General features: G+C 35.6%; 2 protein-coding genes and 1 non-coding gene across 3 annotated transcripts; 1 reads left to right on the forward strand and 2 right to left on the reverse strand.

Moving 5' to 3' along the window:
• Window positions 1-649: 649 nt before the first annotated feature.
• Window positions 650-720, forward strand: TRNAG-CCC (transfer RNA glycine (anticodon CCC)). Its single transcript has one exon. It is a non-coding gene; the product is annotated as a tRNA-Gly (tRNA).
• A 5,283-nt stretch (window positions 721-6,003) lies between these two features.
• Window positions 6,004-7,235, reverse strand: LOC149000693 (mitogen-activated protein kinase kinase 9-like). Its single transcript, XM_089140043.1, has one exon. It carries the CDS (start codon window positions 7,162-7,164, stop codon window positions 6,187-6,189), a length of 978 nt encoding a protein of 325 aa, XP_088996169.1. The 5' UTR covers window positions 7,165-7,235; the 3' UTR covers window positions 6,004-6,186.
• A 3,265-nt stretch (window positions 7,236-10,500) lies between these two features.
• On the reverse strand, window positions 10,501-14,925 carry LOC149000694 (uncharacterized). Its single transcript, XM_089139205.1, has 5 exons — window positions 14,360-14,925; window positions 13,182-13,197; window positions 12,819-12,981; window positions 12,611-12,686; window positions 10,501-11,263 (listed from the first exon to the last, which is right to left on the reverse strand). The coding sequence occupies exons 1-5, from the start codon at window positions 14,923-14,925 to the stop codon at window positions 10,501-10,503; spliced, it is 1,584 nt and encodes a 527-aa protein (XP_088995331.1).
• Between the last annotated feature and the right edge of the window lie 552 nt (window positions 14,926-15,477).

Raw genomic sequence — 15,477 nt, forward strand, 5'->3', positions numbered from 1 at the left:
CCCAATGTTCACATAGACTTTGGGCTCATAATCAATTGGACAATTGAATCTTAATGTAAACTTTCTCTTTTCTTATCCAAAAAAAAACGAAAAGAGATCAATACCTTAGACGTAAAAGGTTAGGAGTTCAAATCTTCTTGCAGTCCAAGCTTGTTAATGAAATCTAAATGTCAAAAGGAAGTTCAAAGTAGGAAAAAAACTCCTACATACAACTACATCTTTCTAACATTAAACTAAGGTCAGGATTGAATATTTGATTAAGGAGAGCATTGCCAGCCTAGTTTCGCCTTACTCTATAGGTTACTCTTGGTAAATATTTGTAACAATATAGATTTATGCAACATTTTATTGGTTTGTGGTTGGGGTCAACATTAGAATTAGGCTAAAGATTAGAGTTGAGTGGTTAACCTAGCTCAACCCTGTAAGGTCAAGATAAGCTAAGGTATTTATGGTTAGTGCTAAGGTGCCCTAGATGTTTGACAATACATATACGAGTCTTTCTCCTCTTAGCAAAAAAAAAAAAGAAAAAAAATTGTTGTTATTCATTGCATGAAATTATATTCTTTATACTCATTAGTGAACTTTTCATTCAATAGAAGTTGTACAAACTAGATTGAAAGAATAGTAAAGTCGGTTTGTACAGCATCAAGCGCATCTGGTGTAGTGGTATCATAGTACCCTCCCACGGTACTGACCAGGGTTCGATTCCCTGGATGCGCATTTACCTTTTCGTGTACTTTTTGTGTACTTTTTGTTTATCTTGATATTATCAATTAATTGAATTTAAAATTAAATAAAATAAAACAAAAATCAAAAACACTAGTGTTTGAACACCCTGAAAAAGTCCATGTTTGACACCACTCCCAATATAATGAGTCTAACAAGAAAAGTAAGAATACATTTTTTCTTCCAAATGTAAAGGGTTTTCACACATGATGCATGGTTGAACACTTGAACTTGATATAAAATAAATTTAAAATAAAATCTTCCTTAATTCATTATTTCATGATTGAAATTATTTTTGTCAAATTATGCAATGAGTTGAATTATATAAAGGATAACAAATCGAATCCTTGTCACTTTCGTAGCAATTTATGTACAACCTCTTTGAATTAAACTACCAAAAAATGCATAAAATGACTACTATCAGAATATCATTTTAATTTCGCAATCTTTATTTCAAAGACATTTTGTATTTATAAGATTTTTCTTTAAAAAACACAGTAAGTAATGTAAACAAGTGTGAATAAGATTGTATTGTATTTAAACAAGTGTGAATAAACCCCTATGTTTTTACATGTTAAGTTGATGATATAGAAGGAAAGAAAATGAATTATTTAAAATGATGAGTTAATATAAAAGACAAAGACAATGATGCAATGCATATAAAAGATTTAGATGTTTAATCAAAAATTTTTTTTTTTATTACAGTAAAATGAAAGTTTATCTATACTTAGTGATTAAGAAATTTCCTTAATTTCCATTAAAGAAACTAAGAAGTTGTCTAGCTACTTAAAGAGGAAGAACAATCGATTGATTAGTTTGAAAAACTTTCTTTTTATGTTGCATTCTTTATGATAAAGTCAAGTTCTCGTCTTTATAGTTCATTTATAGAAAAACATATCTTCCTAGTTTCCACTGGTTGGGAACTTCTCTGAAGCTTGTCCACTTCAATGTCAACTTGAGAAAAGTTGGAAATGGTCATATTAAATTCCATTGAAATTACGTCCCTTCTCAAACCAAACCAAATCTGTTGAAGTCAACTTAATTTTTAAAGGCATCCCTTCGAAAACTATATAGAAAATGAGTTTATACCTTTGAAATATTTGAAATAGCAAACTTTATGATACACCTTTCAAAGCCAACAGTGATAAAGATCTGTTAAAGATTATTGTGAAAAATTATCCTTTGTTTTTTGTTTTTTTGGTATAGAGATAGAGTCAATGACCCAAAGCACAATTAATAGGAAATAACATCATAATCTGCCTAAAGGATATCCTCAAAACCAAGGGGGATATCCTAAAAAAATGTCTCATAGCACTCAGGATTAAGAGCTAACTTCGACATCCAATTGGCAGTTTTATTCTCATCACGACCAACAAACTCACACCGTACACACCTACCATCATCACGGTAAGCATCAATCTCATCCACCAATCTACCAACTCTTTCCCGGTCCACACAACCAGGGTCCAGCATCTCAATAGCTTTACGAGAATCAAACTCCACCTAAATAGGGAACAAGCTTAGATCAGACACCAATCGTGAGCCTCAGATATGGCCTTTAAACTCAATCTCAAGCACCTTCCCATAAGATGCACAAAACCACCTAGAAAATGCCCTATCGAATTTTTGAAGACTCCCCCAACCATTGCTACCTAATTTTTCTAGTAAACTACTGCATCAATATTCAACTTAACCTACCCCTGTGGAGGTGGTCTCCACTGCACTAATCTATTGATCAAACCAATTCTACGTGATTGAGCGCACACCTTCCAGGCATCTTCTACCAACACATAATAATCAAGGGCAAGACGTCTCCCATCTGGTGGTCTCTTAAACTCCACCTCATGGACATCTCTATTATGCCAAGACCAAAGCAAATTGCACTGCCCATTCCTTTCTGCTATTTGTCATTGCTTCGATGAGATTAAAGTGAATCTACCCATTAAACTCTAGGTTGAAAAATTATCCTTTTTACCTTTGTTCAATAAATAAAATAAAACAACCATAGTGACTTGACCTTAGTACCCCTTAAAATCATCTTCCTGCATCTTCCTCTCCGTCTCCATTTTAAGATAGCTTTAATTATGAAAGCATACACTAATCAACTATCCCAAAATGAATGCCTTGCTCTCATGTAAAAGTAGAAATTACATGAAAGACATAATTACCAATCATCTAAGGACTTGTGTGTTTGTAAAATTTATTTTTATGTCAAGCAAATATTCCAAATCCTCACCACTTCATTAACCTAATCCCATGAGCTAATCTCATCTACAAACGTACTTACGAGGAATTTGGTTTTCGAGAGTGATTTATATTCTTTTTTCTTTTTTTTGGTAAATCGAAATTTATTTCAAAGAGCATGCATCATACAAGGTGTCAGAGAGTGATATATACTCAGTTAATGCATCTTTCCTCATCACGTATTATATATTAGTCAGTAGGTGTGGATTTGTTGCCTTCTCTTGCAAACTTGTCTTACCATATTTTCCTAGTTCCCACCACTTTGGATTTCTTCTAAGGCTTATTCACTTCAATGTCAACTTCATGAAAGTTGGAAATGATCTATTATATTAATTCCATTGAAATTAATCCCGGTTCACATGTCAAACCAAACCCAGTCAAGTCAATTCATGCTTTCCATGCTTTTCCCTCTCAGTTTTTTTGAGGAGTGAGAAAAACATTGCAATCAACAATTCTAAGGGGTTATTTTTGTTTTCACAATGATACATACCAATGGAGCTAACTTAAGAAATTGAGCAAGATCTAAACTAGGATTAGAACAGGAATTAGTAGCCGCTCAACTCTGAACAAGCTTCAAAAAGCAAAAAATATTCTCAAAAGTTTAGGTGTTTGAAAAAGAAAACTAGGGTCTAAGCGCTTGGCTTTCTTAGCCAGCCAAGTTGCCCCTATTAGCTCGATTAGTTTGATTGGTTTCTTTCTCCATTGTTTCGGGAAATTTAGCAGCATTGTCTGAGTTCTAGTTTAGAATGCTAGTATTGTTCGTGGTCAGTATTCTCCCTCATTTTTTGTTAGTAAACACCAGCTACTCATTCTCTCCCTGGCTCTACAAGCCTTTCTCATTATTTTGTTTCATTTGGTGGAGGAACTACTCAAATGAGGGGTCCAAGCATTTGGATGATGGCTGATGGTGGTGGTTAGAAAGGATTAATTTGGTCGTTAGATGATTTTTAAATTGATTCTGGTTTGACCCGCTAAATGGTCTGACTTTGAGTCTGTCGGCCGGTCTAAAAATGGTCTATCGTGGTTTTCATGGAGAACATGAATAATCGGGATCAGAAGATTACGTCAGCATGATCTGCTGACTTGTCCACACCAGGTTGAAATTTGAAGATCGATAAGACAAAAATGCCAACAAAATGTAAGATATTATCAGCAAATGAAGATACGGTTGCTTGGGAATCTTGATTATAAAATTCTATATCAGGAATCTTCTTAGAGCTCTCCATCCCATGGACCACGTGTGCCTTTGTAAACTTCGAGCATGGTAGATTCAAACCGTACAAGACAACCCTGGCTCCGGGATCACTTCACGGAAATTGCTCCCACTTTGGTATTGGACACGTGGCTCGGAGGACCTCAATGTCAGGTGACAGCTGAGAAGTACATGCTCTTTGGTGAAATTATCTCTTTCCATATGTCTAGCTGCTAATGAATCCATATCATCACCGCGTCTGGAAAGCACTCTATGCTCCCTCGACGGATAGCTGATCCGGACTCATTGCTAATGCCTTGTAAGTGGTACTAGTGGTTTAATTATATGAGTTCAACTTTATTGTTGTCGTAACATTATGCTACCAGCAGTTAAGATCGAAATCTCAATCGATATTTTGATATTCATTGTCCACCTCGCTCTCAACCACCCACAAGATTTTGATTTCGACTATTGACAACTGGTGGTGTGCATTTAATACATGACATTCAAATATCGACTCACTATTATGTAGTATTGCAACGCTAAAAGCAATGGAGATCCTCTATGTACAAGCAAACATGCTTGATGCCTGACCAATGGTATCCAAGTTGGTTGAAGATTACCATGGGGGCTGGACGCCTATTAACTTGTGTTGATACGAAATCTCGCTCGTCCTTCCCTGTCATGAACCTGCAAGATACTAGCTCGACCTTAGGGGGTCGAGATACGTCTCCGATGAACAAGTCAATACCAATAATATGATCTCAACTATTCAATGGAGAATTCAAGTAATTGATCACACAAAGTATGAATACCTACCTCATAGTGGTTACTTGAGGTGTTTATATAGAGTATGGTAATTGAGTTATATTCGGAATATGACTCTAATGAGAGTTGCCATAGGAGAGTAACTCTTTAGGAGAGTTCTTTTACCTAACTGGAACTCCTCTGTGGTTGTTGGTCGGTAGGATTCTACCCTTGTGAGGTTTCCTCACCCTGTTAGGTGGATGCTATTTATCACTCTGGTCGGTCCTACCATGAACCGCCTGGTCGAACTTTACTAAGTACCGAACTCTGGTCGGATCGTGCAACTGTTGGCTCAGACCGAGAGATATAGAATGACCATTTTAGTCATTAACAACTTGTATACAGAGGATCTATGGTGCTTAGGCACTACTTCACCGCAAAAGAGTGCGGAGAACTTCACCTCTCAATGGAGAGGTTGTGGATTCAACCCTTGACAGCAGCAAATCCCCCATTTTCTTATGCATAAAATGCCTTTGTTAAAAAGAAAAAAAAAAAAGAAAAAGAAAAAACACTTGGGGCCACCCACTTGATCCCATCTTATTCATATTTAGATGTAAATCCCATGCGTGGGCCCACGTAAAACTCACTTTGTCCCATCTTATCAACATTTAGATGTACCACGCCCGCCCCCCCGGCCACGCGTTTGTTGTATGATGAAAGAGCGAATCACGGGGCCCGGCGGTCTCAGTTAAGGGATTTATACCAAAAAAAAAAAAAAAAAAAAAAAAAAAGTAAATCATACACCTTTCCCATGAAGAGAAGCGGCCTGGATTCCATTTATTTTGATAGGCAGTGGACCGTTGCCCGTTGGTTCAAGTTGACGGTTACATGTTGTTTATGAAATGGCAAAATATGCCGGAAGAACTCATGCCACGATAGCCGGCGGGCACTGCCACCGTATCACGGCCTACTCTACTCTATTATTTATTATTTATTATTTATTGGATTAAGCCTACATTTACTCTGAACCATGGAACTTTCTGAGTGTCCGATTAAGATTTTGACTACAGTGTGATGCACATGGTTAATAAGCATCCAGCAAAAATTAGCACAAAGTTTTTCTTTTAGAAAAAGAAATGAAACTGTACACAGGATTCTTATCCAGAAATGAGGATTTTGAAGGAGTAAAGAACAAAAGATTACATGAATATATACAGGTATGGTTGCCGGAGATTACAAAATCGGCGAGAGGACTTGTAACATTTGGTTTTTTGGGGTTACTTTTCAGATTTCCGATCTTGGGCAACAAACGGATGTGATAAGAGTTCTGAAGCAGTCCATCTCTTACTCGAATCCTTCTGCAAACAACACTTGATGAAGCTCTGAAACTCCTCAGAAGCAGTTTCCGGCAGACTTGGTGGATCTCCTAAACATATAGCACACAATAAGGAAGACCAATCGGGTCTCTGCCCAGCAGACAAGAAGGGGAAGTGACCCACATAGAGCTCAAATAGCGTCAACCCCAAGCTCCAGATATCGGCAGCGTAACCGTCGTAATTGGGGCCGTAGGTGTCTGGATTGAACCTCTCAGGGCTCATGTAAGCACAAGTACCTACATAGGAATCGCAGGGTTCGAGCATACGACACATGATCTTGCTGACCCCAAAATCTGCAATTTTGACCTCCTCCTTCTGATTCACAAGCAAATTTGCAGGTTTGATGTCTCTGTGGACGATTTTCTGAGAGTGAAGATAGTGAAGACCGTTAAGCACTTGTCGAGTAATGGTGGAAAGTGAGGTTTCAGTTAGGGTTCCGTGAGATTTCAATAGAGTATCAAGTGTACCGGCATCCATGTACTCCATGACAATCGCGATGTCGCCGGAGGGTTTTTCGAAGATTCCGTGACATTTGACGATGAAAGGGGAATCCGTACGGCGGAGGATTTCGATCTCACGAAACATCTGGCGGCGGACATCGGGGTCGCAGTCAATTCGGACGAGTTTGAGTGCGTAGATGGCGGAGGTTCGCTTGTGGCGGACTTCGTATACGATGCCGCTGTTGCCGTTACCGATTACTTTGAGCTTTTCGAGATCGGAAAGGCGTTCCACTTCTTGGGATGCGGCAACGCCGGAGGTCATGGTGGTGGAGAAGAGTGAGGTTGGAGGTGGTGGAAGGGAGAAGAGAGGGCGGCAGTCGGAGGAATCCGGCAAAGGGAGGCGGAGGTTGATGTTGCGGCGTTGTCTAACAAGTGCCATCAGCGAGCTGTGGAAGCTTTTCCGGGAAGAACGATTGGTGTGAGAGAGGAGTTATATAAGAGATTTCAACGATTTGGGGGTAAAATGGTAAATTACGCGAAATTTTCAGGTTTTAGAGAAGAAATTGAATAAATGGAAGCTTTAATTTCCACAAGTACAATCCACTACACCGACAACTTCAAAATTGCTAGTTTGCTTCAACCAAAAAAAGAAAACTTCTTAGTTTGCTACAAAAGACAAAAGGTGAAAAAACTATGAAAAAGGTTCTCCTACTTTAAAAGCTGAATTGTATTATAATTAAAAATGAATCAAAAGAATCTCTGCTGCTCTTGAGCATAATTAATTAATTTTTTTCTGAGGTCAATCATCCTGATTGGGCCATTTTTTAATATATTTTAAAAAATTTGGTTGAAGTTTTTAGAATGGATAGTTATATATTAAAATTCAGATTGAAAAAAAATAAATCCAGATTACATATTTTTTTATCATACATATTGTCTGAGGTCTATATTGACATTGAAAGATTACACTTTTAAATTATATTTTATTATATTAAAATATAGGTCTTATACAATATGTGTCGTGAAACAAGGAGGTGATTCAAATTCTTATATTAGAGGTACAAATTATTATGATTTTTTTTTAAAAATAAAATATTAAATTATTGTGAAAAAAATCTAAGAGTTAAATATTCAATAACTGATGAATGAAATTTGACTAAACAGTAGCACGCGGTATAGATGGTGTCTTCTTTACCAGAATGACGTCTTCACTAAAAGGTGTTAATCAATACCGAGTGAGTAACTCTTCCATGATCCCTCGCTCTTTTTCCTTTTTGAGTAACTCTTCCATGATCCCTCGCTCTTTTTCCTTTTCAAACACTTTCTCTTTCTCATTTCCTATTAATAAACCGAAGAAATGGAATCCCTTAAAATGGTCAAGCGTTTTTTCGTGTATACTTAAATGGTTTGAATTATGGATGGGTGTACGGCTGGCCATCGACCTGTTGGCTGCAAGTGCAGTCACTGCACCCAAGCAAAGCCCATTTATTTACTTACGGACGGTGAAGGATGACGAGGCAAAGCAAACATTGCTTCCTCAGGTGAATGTGATTATGTGATTCACAAAATTAAATGACCTATTTATCCTTTGATTTTGTATTATTATGCAAAAAACGTGGAACGGTATCGGATCTGTTTCGATTTATTGTTAGCGTAATCCGATACCAATTGATAAAAAGAATTTTGCGTAACAGAACAACGGTACCGGAAGGAAAAACTTCCCAGAACGTGGGATATTTTTGACAATTATATAAAGTTTAGGGGTAACATGGGTAGTTTTAGATCAAGCAGTGATTCCTACGAACGGGACGACAAAAGGTGATCGCGAGGAATGACGTCATATGAGAAGAACCCGCGAGACAGGAAAAAGCTGGAGTGGTGGAATAATTAGCAGGTCGTTGTCATTAGAAAGCTAATTACATATATATGTAATTAACAAATCAAGATTAAGACATTGCCGGGTCACTGCCTTCGTGTTGTCTTCCTTGGAGTCTACTTCAAGCCTTCAAGACAGGAAATGGGGACATGGGACCTACCAACTTCTATACTTCGTTCTTAAATACCTTAGCGTCATCCCTTACCTGAGCAGAGCCATCGTGGCGTATGAGGCTGGGGCAGGTAGTTACAAATCCGGCACATCTTCGGGCAGGCTACCCAATGTTTGTTGCATACGACACGTAGTGACACAAGCGGAGCTAGAATTCAACATCAGGAGAGACGAAAGATCAATATTTCATATAGAACACAATGAATTTTTATTACATTGATATTTCACACACAGAGAAGAGAATTTTTAAAATTTAAGGGAAAAAATGATAAATTTTAAAAATTAAAACGAAAGTGCTAATATTTCACATGCAGAAAGAGGACTATAGGAAAATTTGAAAAACAAATTTCAACAAATTGTTTTGTTTTGGTTGGGGCCCTCCCCTTGGCCCTAATAAGCTCAATCATTAGGTAGGGATTGGCTTAGGTGGTAAACATCACACTTCATTGTATGAGATTAAGAGTTCAATAACATTTATTTGAGCTAGAGATGAAGCCTTATCATACATTTAAATAATTATAAGATTATTCTCATGTAAAAAGATTTGTTTAGATTTTTATTTTTTTTTATTTTTTTTATTTTTATTTTTTTAATCTTTTTATACTAGTTGTAGACCTGATGCATTAATCTTCCTCTTCTATTCGGACTTAGAATTAACGCAGACGGAATTGAGGTGTGTATACGCTAATCCAAGTGAACCTCAATTCAATATAAAAAAAAAATAAAAAATAAAATAGAAAACAACTCTAGAAGAGTACCCTTACCTATGATTATAACCAATTATCCCTTGTAGTTATCCTCAAAAATAAATTCTCCCATCTCAAGTAAGTTCAAATGAAACCATTTCTTATTATTTGGAGACTCTACCCTCCCACATGGGAATCTTATCAATTTGACACTTTAAAAAGATGGGCATGGCGTGGATATGATTTTATTCCCTTAACATAAATATTAAACACATGAGCTATACCTAGCTCTTTGTCTTTAGTACCTAAACATAAAATCAAAAAGAAAGAAAAAAAGAAAAAACACACCCAAATGCACACCACAAACCAATTATGAATAATTGATTTTTGTTTTCATTTGATATCATCATGACATGGATCCATTTGAATCTTATGTGGTTCTTAAGTTATGAGTAAAATCAATGTATCCATATGGTTCACATGTTTTTAAGGAATTCCAACCTGTTATTTAGTTTTTTTTTTTTTTTTTTTTTTTCCTTTTTAAAGTAAATAATTTTTTATCCAGGAAAAAAGGGTAAAGCCCATTTAGGCCCAATTGGTTGACACTCTTAGCTCTGTCAAATGGGGGACTGAAATGACCAAAACACCCCCTCCCCTTGTATAACTGGTTACCCACATGAGAATTTGAAACAACTTTCTCATCCAAAAGATACTCTCATGTATGCTCTCATTTGTAACTATCCATGTTTAATCCCTATATATCAGAATAATAATGCCTTTACAATATATAAATATGATCACAAATATCCTTTTTTTATTTATTTCCAGGGTACATTTGTAGGTTAGTGAAGAACACTGAAGATAATTTAATTAAGGCTTCATTTGGTTTTCAACTAGGACCCATGAAAGAACAAATTATAATAAAACTTGAAGTACATTCAAAGCAGCCAAATAAGTATGTCATTATTTGTCCTTCAAATAGCAAAACTAGTGACACTTAATAATACAAGAAAACTAGAAGAAATTAGATTTTCAATGTTGATTAAGCTAGGGTCTTTGTCCAAACCAATCCATTCTCATTTATCCAGTGACAAACTTCTATTAGCCCAGGGCCAAAACCCAATAGCTTGAATGCAATATGGTTTGGATTCCAAGTTGATGTATCGTAGTGACATGCCATGATCACATGATTCATTTTCTTCTTAGCATGTATATCAACTACATACACTTTCACCTTTTGTAAAATATGGCAATAGTAGACTTGAAATGGAAAAGGCTGGCTATGACATAATGCAGGTGATTCATATAGATTTTCATGTATGATTTTAACAGCTCCAATTGTGACGTTCTCATAAGATCCTTCAATGCTTTTAGTACTCCAAATGCATACATGGTGCCCTAATTTCTTGACAATAAAATCGATAAGATCTTCAGTGGAAGTTGCACAATAGTGTTGCTCATCCCTAACAGGACTCTTCTCACATATCTTGAGGGTTTCTTGAATATACTCATCCATGTCTGATTCATCTACCACACCAAAAAATTTCTTCAACTCCTCAATCTTGGCAATAGAAAATGGAAATTTTGATGCTAGAGATCGTGGCAAGAAAGATTTATACGACATTAGGTCCCTTAAGTCGGTGATAGGCATGAAATTTCCTTCCTTCACCATTGACTTCCGAAAAAATGGCAATCCTCCTTGGTTAGCAATTGAAAATGATTTTTCATTTGGAAGGTCTTCATAAACAACATGGATAGCACTTGACTGTGCAATTGGTGGCAGGTTTGTGCCCTCAATTTTCTTTCTTCAGCAAAAAATTTGAAGAACAAGCAATATTAGCTTGCTTACAAAATAAATACAAGTGAGAAGCCAATTCATTTTCCTCCATGAGTTTCATAAAAAAATCTATTTGATTGATATCCAATGAAGAAGCCTTTGCAACTAACCAATGTGGAGGCTGTGAAGGACGAATATGCTTTTCCCAATATTGCAAGAACACATTTTCAGCTTGGAAACCCTGCAGTTTCATGAAAATTCTTAACAACCAAATAAGAAAGATAAATAGAAAAAAAACAACAGTCACATTGAAATGAATAGATAATGGAAATGCACAATTTTCTTACACTGAAGTATGTTAAAATTAGAAGTCCTAGCAAAAACATGGAATGCATCATGGTAAAACTGAAACAAAGAACCCAATGAGGTGTAGAGTTGGGTTTGTTACACGGAAATGGGCTGTTATTAAGTTTATAGAGAGGGAAACTAAAGTATCTTCGATGAATAAGAAACCTAAACCATACATTTTTTAGGTCATAAGAACCACACATATGGATGGCTGTAGAACAATTCAAATTGCCTCTCTAGAAATGACTTTTAGGTAAACATGCATTGTTGTTGTGCATTGTTGTTGAAAGAATATATTTTTAAGAAGGTAGGAAACATAAATTAGTAATTTGGAGAACTAGTAAGAACAATTCAGGCCTCATAAAAGGAGAACAGATATTCAAGGAAATTTTGTAGTAAATATTAAGATAGGCTTAATACAACAAGAAGCCTTATATTTTGTTCTTGAAGCTTTATGGCAAAAGTCTCTACTTTTAGCACTCTTAAGGAGTATTTCTAAAGATTCAACAAATTTTATCACATGAAAGCGGATGTGAAAATTTTACTATATCAATCTTAGAACATCATTTAAAGTTCAACGGATACTGCCATGGATGAGCAGGACTCTTTTCTATTCATATGTTTTCTTTCAAAATATATTTCGTGTGACCTGGACAATTTCATTTTTGGCAAAAACTTGTAATGTGTCTTAGGGCATTTTGGGGGGTGGGGTGGAATTTGGGCTCTGTCTATAGAAACTGCCTTGTGTAAAAAATTACTAGCATTACAAAAGTACCAAAGGAATAACCGGAAAAAAAAACATTATTCTCTGCGCCCCAATCCCTCTCATCTTCTTTTCTCCCTCCAATATTTCAATTGAACATCAATGCAATCTTAAGATAATCATATGGAGCTTCAATCTCCTAACAAGATTTTGTTACTTTCAAAATAACAATGTATCTTAATCTAGTTCAACCAACATACTTTGAGCATCCAGAACTCTCTTGTTTAGTATTTTACACACTAAAAAACACATCTTTGAGTATACTCCATAACAAGCTTTGCAAATGATGATGATTTCATCTTCAGCAAATTGGTTTGGGTATCATATTTCAGCATAAGGCCTGTTTAATACAAAAAAGTATGTCAATCTAAATAAGCAAAATAGAAAAGGATGAGAAGATGTTTCAGTGTAACTTGATCAATTGAACTTGTTTGTTTTTGCTATCTGCATTTTTCTTCTTCTAGGTACTAACCATTATCAAGCATGACCATATCAACATCAAGAATTGATGTTATCATATGTGCAATTGTGATAGCAGTAGAATCTAAAAAATGTTGAAGTAATGTTTGTTGAATTAGATGATCAGTTACTGTATCTACTGATGCAGTAGCTTCATCAAGCACCGGACCTGATGTCTACGAATGTGGGATTACATTTTTAGAATTTAAACAGAAGAACTTGAGTGAAATAATTTCTTATTAGAATAATATAAGACAGCTTAAGAGACTCTACCCTCCCACATGGGAATCTTATCAATTTCACACTTGCAAAACATGGGCATGGCGTGGATATGATTTTATTCCCTTAACATAAACATTTATCACATGAGCTATACCTCTTTGTAAAGGTACCTAAACATAAACTCAAACCGTAAAAAAAAAGAATAAAAGAAATAAAAAACACACACTCCCAAATAATTGAATGTATTGATTTTTGTTTTTATTTGATATCATCATGACATGGATCCATGTGTATCTTATGTAGTTCTTAGGTTATGAGTAAAATCAATGATCCCATATGGTTCACATGTTCTTAAGGAATTCAACCTGTTCTTTAGCTTTTTTTCCCCCTTTTTTTAGCAAATAATTTTTTCTTGTTTTTAATTTATATTGTCAAAGACATGTATATATCCATACCGAACCTTTTAGCAACTCACACTTTAATTTTTCTTCTTCTTTAGGTTATGCTTAGAATTCAAGAAACTGATAAAAGATAAAATGAAAAACATAAACGATAAGATCCTTGGTGAAATTTGATAATTTTCAATAATAAAATTATGTTTTTTTGTCAAACAGTCATAGATTCACAGTGTAAGGTCAGAAATTGGTAAAGCCCATTTAATTCTACAAAGAAAAAAAGGTGAAGCCCATTTAGGCCCAATTGGTTGGCACTATTAGCTCTGTCACATTTGAAATGACCAAACCACCCTCCCCTTGGATATCTGGTTACCCACATGAGAATGTGAAACTACTACCTCATCCAAAAGATACTCTCATGCAAGCTCTCATTTGCAGCTATGTATAATCCCTATATATCAGAGTAATATTGCCTTTACAATTTATAAATATGATCACAAATTTTTTTTCTTTTTTCCAGGGTACATTTGTAGGTTAGTGAAGAACACTAAAGAACATTGAAGATAATTTAATTAAGGCTTCATTTGGTTTCCAACTAGGACCCATGAAAGAACAAATTATAAAAAAAACTTGAAGTACATTCTAAGCTAGCCAAATAAGTAGGTTATTATTTGTCCTTCAAATAGTAAAACCAGTGACATGTAATAATACAAGAAAACTAGAAGAACTTAGGTCTTCAATGTTGCTCAAGCTAGGTCTTTGTCCAGACTAATCCATTCTCATTTATCCAGTGACAAATCTCTATTATTCCAGGGCCAAAACCCAATAGCTTAAAAGCAATATGGTTTGGATTCCAAGTTGATGTATCATAGTGACACGCCATGATCACATGATTCATTTTCTTCTTAGCATGTATATCAACTACATACACTTTCACCTTTTGTAAAATATGGCAATAGTAGACTTGAAATGGAAAAGGCTGGCTATGACATAATGCAGGTGATTCAGATAGATTTTCATGTATGATTTTAACAGCTCCAATTGTGACGTTCTCATAAGATCCTTCAATGCTTTCAGCATACTCCATAAGCATGCATGGTGCCCTAATTTCTTGACAATAAAATCGATAAGATCTTCAGCGGAAGTTGCACAAATGCGATGCTCATCTTGAACAAGACTTTTCTCACATATCTTGAGGGTATCTTGAATATACTCATTCATGTTTGATTCATCAGCCACGCCAAACATTTCCTTCAACTCCTCAACCTTATCAATGGAAAATGGAAATTTCGATGCTAGAGATTGTGGCAAGAAAGATTTATATGACATTAAGTCTCGTAAATCAGGGATAGGTATGAAATTTCCTTCCTTCACCATTGATTCCCGAAAAAATGGCAATCCCCCTAGGCTGCTAACTGACATGTGTGTTTCATTTGGGAGGTGTTCATAAACCAATTTGATAGCACTCGACTGAGCAACTGGTGGTAAAGATGTATTGTCCATTGTATTCTTTTCCATCATATATTTAGAACAAGCTATGTTAGCTTGCTTACAGAATGAACTCAGATGAGAAGCAAGTTTATTTTCTTCCATGAGTTTCATAAACAATGCTGCTTGATGGATACTTAATGGAGAAGCCTTTGCAATTAACCAACGAGGAGGGTGTGAAATACTGATATGCTCTTCCCAATATTGTAACAAGGCGTTTTCAGCTACAAAACCCTACACTCATAGAGAAACAATGATAACCAATTAGAGGGGTTTAATAAAAGCAACCAACCTTATGGAAATGAATGAATAATGAGAAACAAATTATTTTTTCTTACACCAAAGTATGCTACTAACAGAATTCCAAGCAACAAAATATGATATGTCATGGTGAAAGTGGAACTGAAACGATAACCAAATGAGTTCCAAAGACAGGTATGGAACTTGTGGTAAAGAGTTGGAATTGTTGCATGGGGAGCAAGTGTTGATTTTATAAAATGGACCAACTCGTTATAGAATGCTTCCTCACAAGCAAAGTCTGGTAGTAGTGTTGATTTATATAAAGAA

This window comes from Hakea prostrata, chromosome 11 (assembly GCF_041222555.1).
Source record: "Hakea prostrata isolate BN-2017 chromosome 11, UWA_Hpros_2, whole genome shotgun sequence".
Taxonomy (NCBI): Eukaryota; Viridiplantae; Streptophyta; class Magnoliopsida; order Proteales; family Proteaceae; genus Hakea; species Hakea prostrata.

Coding starts and splice junctions, on each gene's coding strand:
- LOC149000693 (XM_089140043.1), bottom strand. CDS start 7,164: ATGGCACTTGTTAGACAACGCCGCAACATCAACCTCCGCCTCCCTTTG.
- LOC149000694 (XM_089139205.1), bottom strand. CDS start 14,925: ATGGACAATACATCTTTACCACCAGTTGCTCAGTCGAGTGCTATCAAA. Junction 12,687..12,818: donor TATGGTCATGCTTGATAATG/GTTAGTACCTAG, acceptor TGTATTAAACAG/GCCTTATGCTGAAATATGAT. Junction 11,264..12,610: donor TTTGCAAAGCTTGTTATGGA/GTATACTCAAAG, acceptor TTTTTGCTGAAG/AAAGAAAATTGAGGGCACAA.